The 13542-nt window shown below is 39.1% G+C and overlaps 1 protein-coding gene across 1 annotated transcript; it reads right to left on the reverse strand.

Moving 5' to 3' along the window:
- Positions 1 to 2136: 2136 nt before the first annotated feature.
- LOC137998047 (protein phosphatase 1 regulatory subunit 7-like) lies at positions 2137 to 12748 on the reverse strand. The gene is made up of 10 exons (XM_068844440.1): positions 12669 to 12748; positions 12549 to 12580; positions 9429 to 9494; positions 8886 to 9016; positions 8160 to 8322; positions 7177 to 7251; positions 6384 to 6425; positions 5747 to 5851; positions 3571 to 3657; positions 2137 to 2644 (listed from the first exon to the last, which is right to left on the reverse strand). Exons 1-10 carry the CDS (start codon positions 12733 to 12735, stop codon positions 2471 to 2473), a joined length of 942 nt encoding a protein of 313 aa, XP_068700541.1. The 5' UTR covers positions 12736 to 12748; the 3' UTR covers positions 2137 to 2470.
- Between the last annotated feature and the right edge of the window lie 794 nt (positions 12749 to 13542).

Here is a 13542-nt window from a genome sequence, read left to right on the forward strand (position 1 = left end):
AAATGGAAACTCCGACGTTCCTTCGATTTTATGTACATGAAAGAGAAGGGTCCGCAGTTTGGCTGAAAGGAATTGTGCTGTTTCTCAAAGTATGGAAAGTTCCTCGTTCCTCTGATGTCACGCAGCTGGATGAAAGAACACATGGAAATAATATTTCCATCCCAACACCCCCCGACACCCCCCTTAAGGTAAGATTCTTCCAACCTAACTAAGCTATGACACTATGAAGTATGACATGGATGTCCGGACGTGCAGATTTCCGTCTTTTGTAATGATCGACACAGCCTTCACTTCCTAGAGAATCGGTTGAAAACCGCTGTAGCGCCGTTTACGATTGAGCGTTGCAAAAACCAAACACAAAGTCATTAGAAAGCTACGACGTTCTGAAGGAAATACTCGGAGTCCCTTTCTCGGGAGTCCCTTTTTCTAGGAAATGTCTCCCGCCTGCAGGTCATTTTGAACGTTTTATTGCTGATCTTGTTTAATTTGTACGTTTTATTGCTGGTAGTTTTCTTTAAAATCTACTGAAAGAATACAATCCTTTGATAGAGTATTAGTCTAAATTACCCAGTTTGGGTAAACCCCATGGTTTCCACTCGGCCCAGACTCCTCCACAGGGGCGTAGCGTCCATAAACGCACGTACACCCATGCGTACAGCTCAAGTCCGGGAATTCTTATTCCATGGAGGCATTATCTTTTTGTAGTCATTATAAAATCGAGCCAAATTTTCGAATTAAACTGGTGTCTCTGCGTGTGAGTATTTTCAGTATCTTTTCATTAACCTATAGAGGCCTGGCCAAACGGATCCAACATCATCCAACATTGTTGGAAAAGTGTCGAAAGAGGTGACCAAACGAATGCAACAGACTCTAGGGTCTGAAAGCAAAATCTACCCAGAATCCTTAGAAAACAAACTCTCCCGATAGCAAGAGGACGGCTGTTCCAGAATCTGGGAACTGCAACAGCAAATGCCCCGGTCTCCAAATGTCTTGCATCATGCAGGCGCGAGGAACCAGGGCGTCACTGCGTAGGGAGTAGCGTCCCGGAGTTTTGACTTGCAAAAGATCCAGCAGATAAATCGGCGCCATGCCCCTGAGAGCTTTGAACACAAGAAGGGCTATCTGTTCGAAGAGAGATTGCTTAAGCTTTCGTCCCTCAGACATTCAAGATTTTGCTCGTTCACCATTCCGTAGCTTGAACTGACGTGGCAATCTGCTCCCACTCGGAATGGTCAGCTGACAGCTGTCGCTTCAGCTGGTCCTTGAAGCGGCGCTTCTTAGGTGCCCCTCGATCTCGCTTGCCTTGCTTCAGTTCACCACAGAAGATGACCTTTGGCAACCTGGAAGCAGGTTGCTGCAGACAGAGCACTATGGAGAGCTACAACCAAGACGGCCGTATGGCAGTTTGAAAAAGAAAGAAAGCTGGCAGCAGATACCAAACGCCAGAGAAGAAAGAAGGTGGCCGCACAACCCCCAACATCGGACAAAGTCTTTATCTGTCCGTGCTGCGACAAGCCGTGTAGATCTCGGATTGGAATTCACAGTCACCACAGAGCGTGCAATCGCAATCGGACTTCTACCCACTGATCTTCGGATTTCGAATAAACTGCCATCATATAACCATGAAACCTAAATTTTCCTTCTTTAGCATACTGGAAAATGGTTTTATGGTACTAATTTCCCGCAAACAACTTCATTTGTTATATACCCAGACTTCCACTCAAGACGAGCACTGTGATTGGTTGATTCTTGGTCACGTGCCCCTGATCAAATTTATAATGTATCCCGACCGGAATACAATTCCGCAGTTGTTGCCCGCTCCGGATGTTTTGCTGCGGTTGTTGGAGAAAAAGTCTAAATAAATAACAAAGCACTTTATGTCTAGGGAAACTATTTAGTTTTGTGTTCCCCCGAGTCCTGATACTTTTTTGAACATCAGAACTCTCGGGAAAACAAAACTAACTGTTTCCCTCGGGACCACACATAAAGTGCATAATGTAGAAGAAAACGAGAAGAAAACTTCACGTAAATGGCAAATGCGAAATTGCCTACTTTCACGTAGAAACGGCAAGTGGCAGCCGGCAAACATAGAAAATGGGGGGGGGGGGGGGGAAGGGAAAAGTCGTAGTCACGTGGTCACTTTCACGTAAACGTGATGATAAATCTCTCTACTATAATAGACATGACCTTTGGTGGCGATTTCATTGGTGACGACGAGTCTCAGCAGTGTCGAGGTGACCGTAAACCGAACAGCCTGAGATTTGTCTAAAATTGAAGCAGAAACAAACTTTGCAGAACACGATGCTAAAAAACAGCCAATTTTTGAAACCTGAAAACTAAAAAAATGAAACGTTCGACCTTCAAAATATGACTGTTGAGTTAAGTCTCGCAAAATCGATTTTCTTACAAAACGCATTTTCCGTATGCTAAACAAATGCGTACAATATCGATTCATAAAAGATTGTTATTTTTACGCGCAGAGTGTTGCATCGATTTGCGTAACGGTTGGTAAAGCAAGCTTAATTTTCCGTCTGTAAGCTGTGTCTTTCCATATTGGATTTCTCTCCAGATAGATGGTTTGAAGTTTTGTGCAGTTCCTAAGCTGGTCCAGATCTTCCCATGTAGCTAACTGATTGTCATTAAACTGCAAAGGAGGAATAAAGATAAACCATCAGAATAACGAAGGCGTCAGTTGGGTCGGTTTCATTTGTTTGTGTGGGAGAGAAGTTCTTCCTGACTTAGGCCCCGTCCATACTAGCCTGCGAACGCAGACGTATTTCCGGCCCCCGGAAATACGTCTACGTTTGCAGGCTACGTCCATACGTAGCAGCGGAGGCAGTGTGGTCCAGTGGTTAGGGCGTTGAGTTTGCATGCGGCTGTTCCGGGTTCAAATCCCGTGCTAACCTCTGGCTTGGATTTGTTTCCGATTGTCCCTGATTCAACTCCACCACGCTTTGTAAATAGCCAACTGGTTGCCTCCCGCCAGTTGGGGTTCTTAATAATGTTTCTGTTAAGTTTGAATTGTTACTTTCACCTTGTTAACAGTGGAATGCCTGTAAACTAGCTTGATAGCTAAGTGTACTTCCACTATAAACAAAGCATTAAATTTTGACATATCTGGATATTTTTGAACCCGCAACTTTTTCTTTTCTTTGCGCATTCGCCTTCCGTCCACAGGTATCCGGCGAATACGGCATGCGAATCCGCAACTTTTTTAATCCGCTCTCCAGAGTGGAAAGTTTTGAATCCGCAAAGAATTTGGAATCGTGTGAACGGTCGAATCCATAATCTCAAATACGATGAGTTTCAAACTCAAATCCAGTCTTTAGCGCGTAAATATTCAACATGGCAACTAAACGAAATGCTATCGCTTCTCTTGACGACAACTTACACGCCGGTGGCGCATGCTCTGGTGACAAAAGTAACCGAACAAATACTGGGTCTGGATACACGTGGACGAGCAAATCCATTTGAATCTGGATACGTGTGGAGGTGAAAATTTTTGAACCGATAAGAAAAAGTTGCGGATTAAAAAATACCCGGATAAGTGTGGACAGGACCTTAACTCACCCAGAATTCTTCCAAGTTGACAAGATGCAAGACATTTTGTATCCGTTTTATCCTGTTCGACGCTAAGTCTAGTGTTGTTAATTTCGTCTGCAAACACAAACCAAAATAAAAGAATACAAATATCAAGCGACACGTGTCCATACCGACAGGGGTATTTTGCAGAACGCCGAACGCCACAGTAATGACTAACGTTATAAAACCGGTATTTGACGACAATAACGGGCACGTACACGCAACAACAACAACTAGAGCGGTTTTCAATTGAGTGTCGAAAGTAATTTGCGAATTGCTTTGGTTTTTCGTTACTTCACTCAGTGATTGGTTGAAATTCCTCGCGCCACTTTTTGAACCAATCAGAAGTGAAACCAAAACCAATCATGGCTCGCGCGTGCACATTTTTCCGCGCTTTGTGTCGGCTACGTGTAATTACTTCGACTTTTGATTGGTTTACGTCTCCGTCCTTTTTGATTGGCCAAAGTAATTAGTTTGGTTTTGGTTTTACGACACTCGATTGAAACTCGCTCTGAAAGGTAACCATTTTTTGAAAATCGGCAATTAGACCTACTGTCGTTACTGTAGACATGCATTACGATAAGGACAGGGCTATTTTGCACAACTCCTGGGCCAGTTGGTTGATTTTGAAATACGGTTGTGTATGTCTGCAGTAACGATTTTTTTAAACGGTTAGCTTTTAGTTATTGTTGCCGAATGAAGCTATGATCCTCGCAGTTATGAACGCAATTTTTGCAATTGCGTAAAGAAGTCTGAAAAATTCAGGGCTTCAACGGGAGTTGAACCCGTGACCTCGCGATACCGGTGCGACGCTCTAACCAACTGAGCTATGAAGCCACTGACATTGGGAGCTGGTCATTTGTGGGTTCCAATGTTCCCGTAAGGAATGAACCAACGATGAAATGATGTATGAAATGGATCATATATGAACTGCGGATATGAAACCAAGTGAAGCTATGATCCTCACAGTTATGAACGCAATTTTTGCAATTGCGTAAAGAAGTCTGAAAAATTCAGGGCTTCAACGGGAGTTGAACCCGTGACCTCGCGATACCGGTGCGACGCTCTAACCAACTGAGCTATGAAGCCACTGACATTGGGAGCTGGTCATTTGTGGGTTCCAATGTTCCCGTAAGGAATGAACCAACGATGAAATGATGTATGAAATGGATCATATATGAACTGCGGATATGAAACCAAGTGAAGCTATGATCCTCACAGTTATGAACGCAATTTTTGCAATTGCGTAAAGAAGTCTGAAAAATTCAGAACTTCAACGGGTTTGAACCCGTGACCTCGCGATACCGGCGCAACGCTCTAACCAACTGAGGTATGAAGCCACCGACGTTGGGTGCTGGTCATTTGTGGGTTCCAATGTTCCCGTGAGGAATGAACCAACGATGAAATGATATATGAAATGGATCATAATAATAATAATAATAATAATAATAATAATAATAATAATAGTTTAATACTTGTATTGCGCAAATTCCATTTACATATGATCAAATGCGCATAACAATTATAAAATATAAAAATTACATCAGCTAATAAATTACAGTAGAACCCTTATTTAAATATACAAAACATACATGAACTGCGGATATGAAATCAAGTGAAGCTATGATCCTCACAGTTATGAAAGCAATTTTTGCAATTGCGTAAAGAAGCTTCACTTGATTTCATATCCGCAGTTCATATATGATCCATTTCATATATCATTTCATCGTTAGTTATTGTTGCGTTTATGTGCAGTTACTACCGTCAAATACGAATGTTATAACGTTCGGCATTCGGTATTCTGCAAAATACCCCTGCCGTGTAAAAATGAGGAATTACACAGGACCATCACAGGTAAAACTTGGTTAGCTCGCGGATACCGGGTACCAGAGACAAGAAAATCCTCTAGATTTTAGCTTCCATGGGCGTTTTCCTACGTCTCACAAAGTTCATTGTAACATACATAACAAAATGTATTTGCAGCAATCTTAGATTTCCGTTTACAAAAGAACTTTAAAAAATTAAGAAGTAGGTGACGGAGTGCAGCATTGTTAGACAAAATTTCTTAAACTGAATGGAGATCAAGAGAAAATAGCCAGATGGGGAGAGACATGCTCTGACAAGGTTGTTTCTGGTGCATACACCTGGTCCCTTGCATACTCACCATGTTATCTAGGCCCTCTATCTCTTCTATGCCATTATGACTAATATATAGTTCCTCAAGGTTCACCAAACTCTCCAAACCTTCCAGCTTTAAAATACGGTTACTCTAAAAGTAAAAATTCACATTGGGTATTATTCACTATATTGGTGTACCAATCTTGTTTTTTAGAATAATTATATTGAAAAAAACAACTACTATGGACGAAAAAAGTGCCCAAATTCAATCCAGACATTTACACATGAATTCGACTCGACATACACTGTAAGTACAGTATATACAAGTCTTCAATGTTCATGCATTAACAGCGAGTGGCCCTCCAGAGGAAAAAATAACTATTACTAGAAGGGCAATTTAACATTTCAATTTTCACAGAATCAACGTATCTGTTAATGCAAGAAACAGCTTTCAATGCGATGGAAGACTTTCAAGAAAATTCTGACCACAACTCTACCCAAAAAATGCTATGCTCTGAGTTGACCTCAACCCACGTTTTCCTGTTATTAATTTGTTACCAGTAGCACTTTCCAGATTCATTTTTTATCACCTTTTAATAATTATTATTATTATTAAACATTATTTACTGTGCTAAACATAGTACTGTTATTCTTCAAAAGCACATTCCCCAATACTAACATACCTGTATGCTGAGTAACCTAAGATTTGTGAGACAGCTGAGATTCTGTTAAATAAATAGAGAAATTAAATATTAAATGAGACACTTCTTTGACTATTTGCAAGTAAACAAATGAAAATAAAACTGACAAAAAATGCAGAAATATTCATTTGGTAAACTTATTAAGTGGTGTACTATTGTCTACAGTAACCCTGAAGGCTTGATTTTCACTGTTCGTTTGTTTTCAGCAAGTATACATAATAGCAACAATTATTACTGCTATTTTTCTTCGCAAACTATTTTCCCAATTGACCAAGCGAAAAATTCTTGTAACAACATGTAATCAACATGATTTCAATGGATCAGATGCAACTCATTGAAGATGTCTTTTGCTCACGATCAGATAAGTAAAAATGTTGCAAATGTTATTGATCAGCAACAGTTCTTTTCAGGAATACACATATCTTGACAAGCAAACTTAATCAACTGAGTTTATAATGACTCATGGGTTCAAACCATTTGCAAAGTCGTTAGCTATAAATGAGGATTGACACCGCTGACATCTCAGACAAAAAAATAATCTTCAACTCACTCACTCACTTATGACAAAATTTGGTGTTTCTTGATTACATGTAAGACTAAAAATACCACAAAGCTTTCAAACTTGTCTTTTAACTTAAGGCAGAAAAGTTTTGCTATGCAGAACACCAAACTACTAGATCTTTCCATGTGTCCAGGATGACAAAGTTGTCAGAACAAGACAGTGTAGTCACTGTGGCACACAGTATCTATCTTAACTTAAACTCTGATGATTTACCTCCAACTTGGTAATTTTGTTTTTTCCAACAAACAAACTGTGAAGCTGTGTGAGACCTTCAAAACCTTCAAGAACCTTGGAGATAATTATATAACAGATAGCAAGGGTATCATGGTTTTTTTACAGTAAAGAGCAATCTAACCTTTTACAGTTTCATTTTGTTTTCTGACTTAAAGACAAAGAAAAAGTAAATGATGATAATGCAAAGTCCTTTCACTTATCATTACTTGGTCTGCAGTTTTATCAACAAACTTAGGCCTGGATGTTCTGGAAGGCCTAATGGAATGCCAGTCTACTGAAAAGTTAGTTAGTTCAATTCTTCGGCAGGGTTGATACCCAAGGTGTTAAAATGGCTGACAAGAAATTGCTGCCTTTGTGTTGACAATAGTACCACAAGTTGGGTTTTTTATAGACCATATTTATAAATGGCAGCCAAGAAATTCGGAGCAAAAGTTCTTTTGAATTTTGTCCGTGTTAACGAGGCTACTGAGGATGATTAGCATAAAGACAAAAGAATAATTTCTTGGCCGCCATTTATTCATGAAAACAGTCTATTCTTGGACCACAAACTATAGGGCTCTGCCTTTCAAATGGATGTCAAAGAACCCACACACAGAGTTCACTGCATTATGGTTTGCCTTCATTCCTGCCATCCTATAACTCTGTACCCCCTATGTAAAAAAAACTGTAAACGGCTAATACATAACCCTCATAATATGAAGTCAAACCAAAGTGAGCTACAGATCCTTTATCAGAGCTCCATTTTGAGGGTAATGACTGCATGGATCACAGAAATAAGAAAACCTTAATGAGCTGAATTTAACAGTAAGACCACAAAAATCAGACTTGGTACTTCTAGATCTAGCTCTAAACTCAGTACTCTACACAACTAGGTCACAACTCCTTCTTTACAGATCTCTTTCCAGGTCACAACCTAACTTTTGGCAAACTTAACAGCCTACATTCTACACTATGGTCTTTACCCTTATCTTATTTGCACCAAGTTCTACCATCTCCAGTTCCTTCAGATTTTGCAGACCTTCTATTTTGGAGATCTTGTTTTGAACAAGGAAGAGCTTCTTTAGTTTGGTCAAATAACTCAAGTTTCTTATGATCTTGATCAGATTGAAAGACAAATCTAAACTCCTGCAAGCATGAAAGTGGGTATTAGAAAAAGTACTTTCAATTGAAAAAAAACTTGTGGTGGAAAAAAATAATTCAGTGATGCTATGATCCTCGCAGTTATGACAGCAATTTTAGCTGGTAAAATCGTGTTCATAACTGCAAGGATCATAGCATCACTTGATTTCATATCCGCAATTCAACATCATATGATTCATTTCATCATTTCATTTAAAACAATAATTATTAAGTTATTATATAAATTAAGCCTTAAACGTGTTTGATGGAAAATTTAAGTGATCTCGATATACAGTACATGTTGTGGCGAATCTCAATTAAGTTTTACATGTATTATTATTTAGTGAACAGTAAGCAAGGAATTTTTATATCCTTCCAAACCAGACCCTACTGTTGTATCTGGCCCTAAATGTGTATTACAGAGTCAGATAAAAAGTTTGAAATTTCACAATTTGGAAGCAGAATGCTACAGTTAATTCTTTTGTCAAAGCTTGTGTCCCTTGAATGATGGTTCCCCGTAAAAAACAAATCCAAATGGTAGCACTGGACATTTTTTACTCTCTTCTTACGTGAGGTTAGTCAAACTGTCTAGGTCCTCTATCTGAGTGATTTGATTATCATATAAGTCCAAATCTTCCAATGTTGTAAGTGTGCTCAGGCCTTCTAGCTTGGAAACTTTATTCCTTCGCAAACATAGAAACTGAAATGCAAAGAAAAAATTACCAGCAACACAAGAACATACATACGAGGTTGTCCAAGATGGACATTACTAAACCATGAAACAGCGAAACAAAGCACAGGTTTATAACCCCACCATACACTGAATACTGACCAACAAAGGCCTAATTAGGCCTAAAATGTTATTGCTCCAAATTAATTGAGATTAAGATTTGGATTCAGACTAAGTTTGCAATTATTAGCAATAATAATTAAGCCTAAAATGCTTTAATCTCAAATTCTAACCTCGTTAGTTAGTATTCAATGTATGGTGGAGTCAGACATGGTGTTTTTGGGTTTCGTTTCACTGTTTCAGTATTCTGGGGCTTCATAGTTAAGTAATGCCGGTCCAAGAAGTTACTGTACATGCACAATTTAACATATTTTTTAAGTACCTTTACGTGGGTTAATCTTTCAAGGTTCTCAAGCTTTTCAATCTTTGCATGAGTAAGATCAACTTCCTGTTTGTGAAATCAACAAAAATTGTTAGATCTTTGTAATAATATAAACTAAGTAGAATTAGAGGAAATTTAGGAAGATTCATATTTTTTTTAATCAACAAATTACCTAAATTCAGTGAAGCTTGTACAGATGGTGGCTTCAGATATCAATTTTCAAATTAACTTCAATTAAAATGAAATGCACTGCACCTACATGTCACAATACATTAATATTTTTTTGTTTAAAAGACACATTTTGTGTTCTTTGTAACAGACAAAATTACTTATTTTTGTTGACATCACTGCAACTTCATGCACTCTACCAGTGGTACCTGCTAGAGTGCATGAAGGTTACATAATGTATAATTTTTAATAACCCTGAATTCTCCTCAAAATTATTTTAGTATTCTCTGATCACACAGAGAAGATTTTTTTTCTCTGACCATTCTGCACCTGTGTTGATCAGGAGGGCATGATATTTTCTTGAGATTCCAGGACTTAAATGTATGACTGTTGTTTCAACAACTATAGTAATTTAATTAAAAATTGAAGCGCAGCCAGGATTAGGCATATTAAAATACAATAAAAAACGTTCTCTGGCTAAAAATTTTGAAAAAGAATATAAGCTTTCGGCTGTCGATCTACAGCCTTCCACGGATAAAACGTTGAATGTAAATTAGTGAAATATATACAGAAAAGGCGAGATAAAAATGATAAAAAGAACAGAGTAAAGGTATGAAAAATGGTGGCTATTGTTTAAAAAGAATTTTATACTGATTAGGAATCGGCTTAAAGTTATTGTCAGCATGCTTGGTAGAAGAGGTGTGCCAGGCCTCTAGAGTTTTCCTAACACGAAAAGAGCCTTTGTCGATAACTCGAGAATGATTGAAATCAATGCGATGACCGAAAGACCACGCATGTTTCGCAATGTTTGACCCATTAGCACATGTTTTTACATTCCTAACGTGTTCTTTCTTGCGGGTTTCAAAGCAACGGCCAGTTTCACCTATATAACACCAATCACAATCGGCACAGGGTATTTTATAAACCACGTTGGGTTGGTGTTCAATAGCTGGTCTGAATTTAGGGAAAAGGAATTCTTGTTGTAAAGTCTTGAGGGGCTTATTTACAACTCGGATATCGTGTCTTCGAAGAATTCTTGTTAGAGGTTGCGTAACACCATTGATAAATGGTTTGCGCCTCAAGAGAACCCTAACGGTTTTGCTGTCCTTCCTTTTATCAATGGTGTTACGCAACCTCTAACAAGAATTCTTCGAAGACACGATATCCGAGTTGTAAATAAGCCCCTCAAGACTTTACAACAAGAATTCCTTTTTCCTAAATTCAGACCAGCTATTGAACACCAACCCAACGTGGTTTATAAAATACCCTGTGCCGATTGTGATTGGTGTTATATAGGTGAAACTGGCCGTTGCTTTGAAACCCGCAAGAAAGAACACGTTAGGAATGTAAAAACATGTGCTAATGGGTCAAACATTGCGAAACATGCGTGGTCTTTCGGTCATCGCCTTGATTTCAATCATTCTCGAGTTATCGACAAAGGCTCTTTTCGTGTTAGGAAAACTCTAGAGGCCTGGCACACCTCTTCTACCAAGCATGCTGACAATAACTTTTAATTAATATAAGTCATTTTCATAGTCAAGTGAAAGTTTGTTATCAGTTGATCACGGAACAAATCTGGTCCCTGAGCTGATTGGACTGAAGAAACATGACGTTCATTGGTTGTCTTTCATAATTTCCTATTTCTCCTGACCAATCACCCCACAAGCCAATGAATTTAATTAAACCAATACTCTTTGTTTGTCCCCTCCATTTAGCATTATTTCCTGTTTCTCTGGGGACTTACTTACAATGGTCCCAAGAGAAAACAAAAACAATTCTTAATCAAAATTTGGCCATGTGGGAACAAACAAAGAGTATTATCAAGGGTATTTTTCCGCTTTGGCCAATAAACAAACAACTCACTTGACACTGATGGTGACTTCCGCTTAGTTTGTAAAAACAACAGCCACCAACAACAATCCCTCGATCACTATAAACATACGAACATTCAAATTTCAAGGATGAATGCCATTCGTGATCTAGATCTTCATTTATCACAATTTTCTCTATTCTTTGGAAAAACTGGATTACCTCTGAAAAAAAAACAATCGTTCGTGATCGTTTCCATGAGATAACTGTGAGAGGGTGATGTGAAGTGCTATTTTAGACCCATGTTAACCATGTGAGCGTTAGTTCTACTAATGGAAATGGGCCCACTCAAGGACAGAGTAGGACATTTGTACATTGCCGGTTTACACTGTCACACCAACATCAAAACCATCCAACAAATTAAGTCAAGAATCGAAGAGATAAAAGAAGATGAATATTCAAACAGTCTCACAAAGGTTCAGCTCTGTGCGATGTTTCGTGCGGGAAATATTCGAAGAAATGTTTTATTCAAATTTATAAGGCTTTGTATGAAGACGCCATGTTTGTGTCCCTCTCAGGGGCACAAATATGGCAGTCGGAAGCTGACAAAGGAATATGTCATCGAGTTTTGCTATAAAAAGCCAGTAGTCGTCTTCTCAGAGGGCTCATAAACATCGATGTGAGTACTTATTCTCATACAAGGACTGTTCAGATTGCAGAATCTCAGCGGATAAGTCACTTTTTTAACGTACGTGATAGCATTCTCGACCGCAATTTTAACATCGTGTCACGCAAAAAGCTTAGAAATTCAACCTTGCTTTCTTACAAGACGAAAAACCCTATCAAACTGAAAATTTGTGAAAAGACAAGTCTTCAGCTGTTCTAATAACTAATTAAACTAAAATCTCAAAAGGATTGATAATTCCTTATTTTTTTAGTTTTGATGACGTCACGTGAAAACCAAGAATTTTCACATGGTTTACATGGGTAGAAAATAGCACTTCACATCACCCTCTCATAGTTAATTCTGTTGAAATATAGTGCTACACAGCCAACGCTTGCATAAACGTAACCCCTTGTGCGTGCATGAGATAGTTTGCAGAAACCGAAGAAAATCTGACTTTACCCTGAAAGCTAACTTACCTCCGCATCAGGTTCCACATTCAGTATTCTGACTTCAGAACAAAGTTAAGAAAAAAGTCAAGATTGATTACCTTCAAGGAAAAATCAGAGTTTCTACTTCAATTTTTTATACTTATGTACCTTCCGCGTTTTCGCCAGGTGAGGTAGGAACATTGTCAGGTGTCAAAATATTCCCATTTCCCTCCATTTTGATGTTTGAATTTGGGTAACTACTTGGTGTAGGCACTCATATAGTGGTCCGGTGTAGTCACTCATATAGTGGTCCCAGGCGGCGTACTTAGCTATGTTTAATCATCCCTAGCCGTACCTAAGCATCCTTAGCCGTACTTAAGCATCCTTAAGCGTACTTAAGCATCCCTCTTCATCCCTAGTCGTACTTGAGCATCATTAATCATCCCTAGCCGTACCTAGGCGTCCCTAACCGTACTTAAGCATCCTTTATCATCCCTAGCCGTACTTAAGCATCCGTAAGCGTACTTCAGCATCCTTCTTCATCCCTAACCGTACTTAAGCATCCTTTATCATCCCTAGCCGTACTTACGCATCCGTAAGCGTACTTCAGCATCCTTCTTCATCCCTAACCGTACTTAAGCATCCTTAATCATCCCTAGCCGTACTTAAGCATCCCTAAGAGTACTTAAGCATCCCTCCTCATCCCTAGCCGTACTTGAGCATCCTTAATCATCCCTAGCCGTACCTAGGCATCCCTAACCGTACTTAAGCATCCTTAATCATCCCTAGCCGTACTTAAGCATCCATAAGCGTACTTCAGCATCCTTCTTCATCCCTAACCGTACTTAAGCATCCTTTATCATCCCTAGCCGTACTTACGCATCCGCAAGCGTACTTCAGCATCCTTCTTCATCCCTAACCGTACTTAAGCATCCTTTATCATCCTTAGCCGTACTTAAGCATCCCTAACCGTACTTAAGCATCCTTAATCATCCCTAGCCGTACTTAAGCATCCATAAGCGTACTTCAGCATCCTTCTTCA

The sequence above is a fragment of the Montipora foliosa genome, chromosome 3 (assembly GCF_036669935.1).
Source record: "Montipora foliosa isolate CH-2021 chromosome 3, ASM3666993v2, whole genome shotgun sequence".
In the NCBI taxonomy this organism is placed as follows: domain Eukaryota; kingdom Metazoa; phylum Cnidaria; class Anthozoa; order Scleractinia; family Acroporidae; genus Montipora; species Montipora foliosa.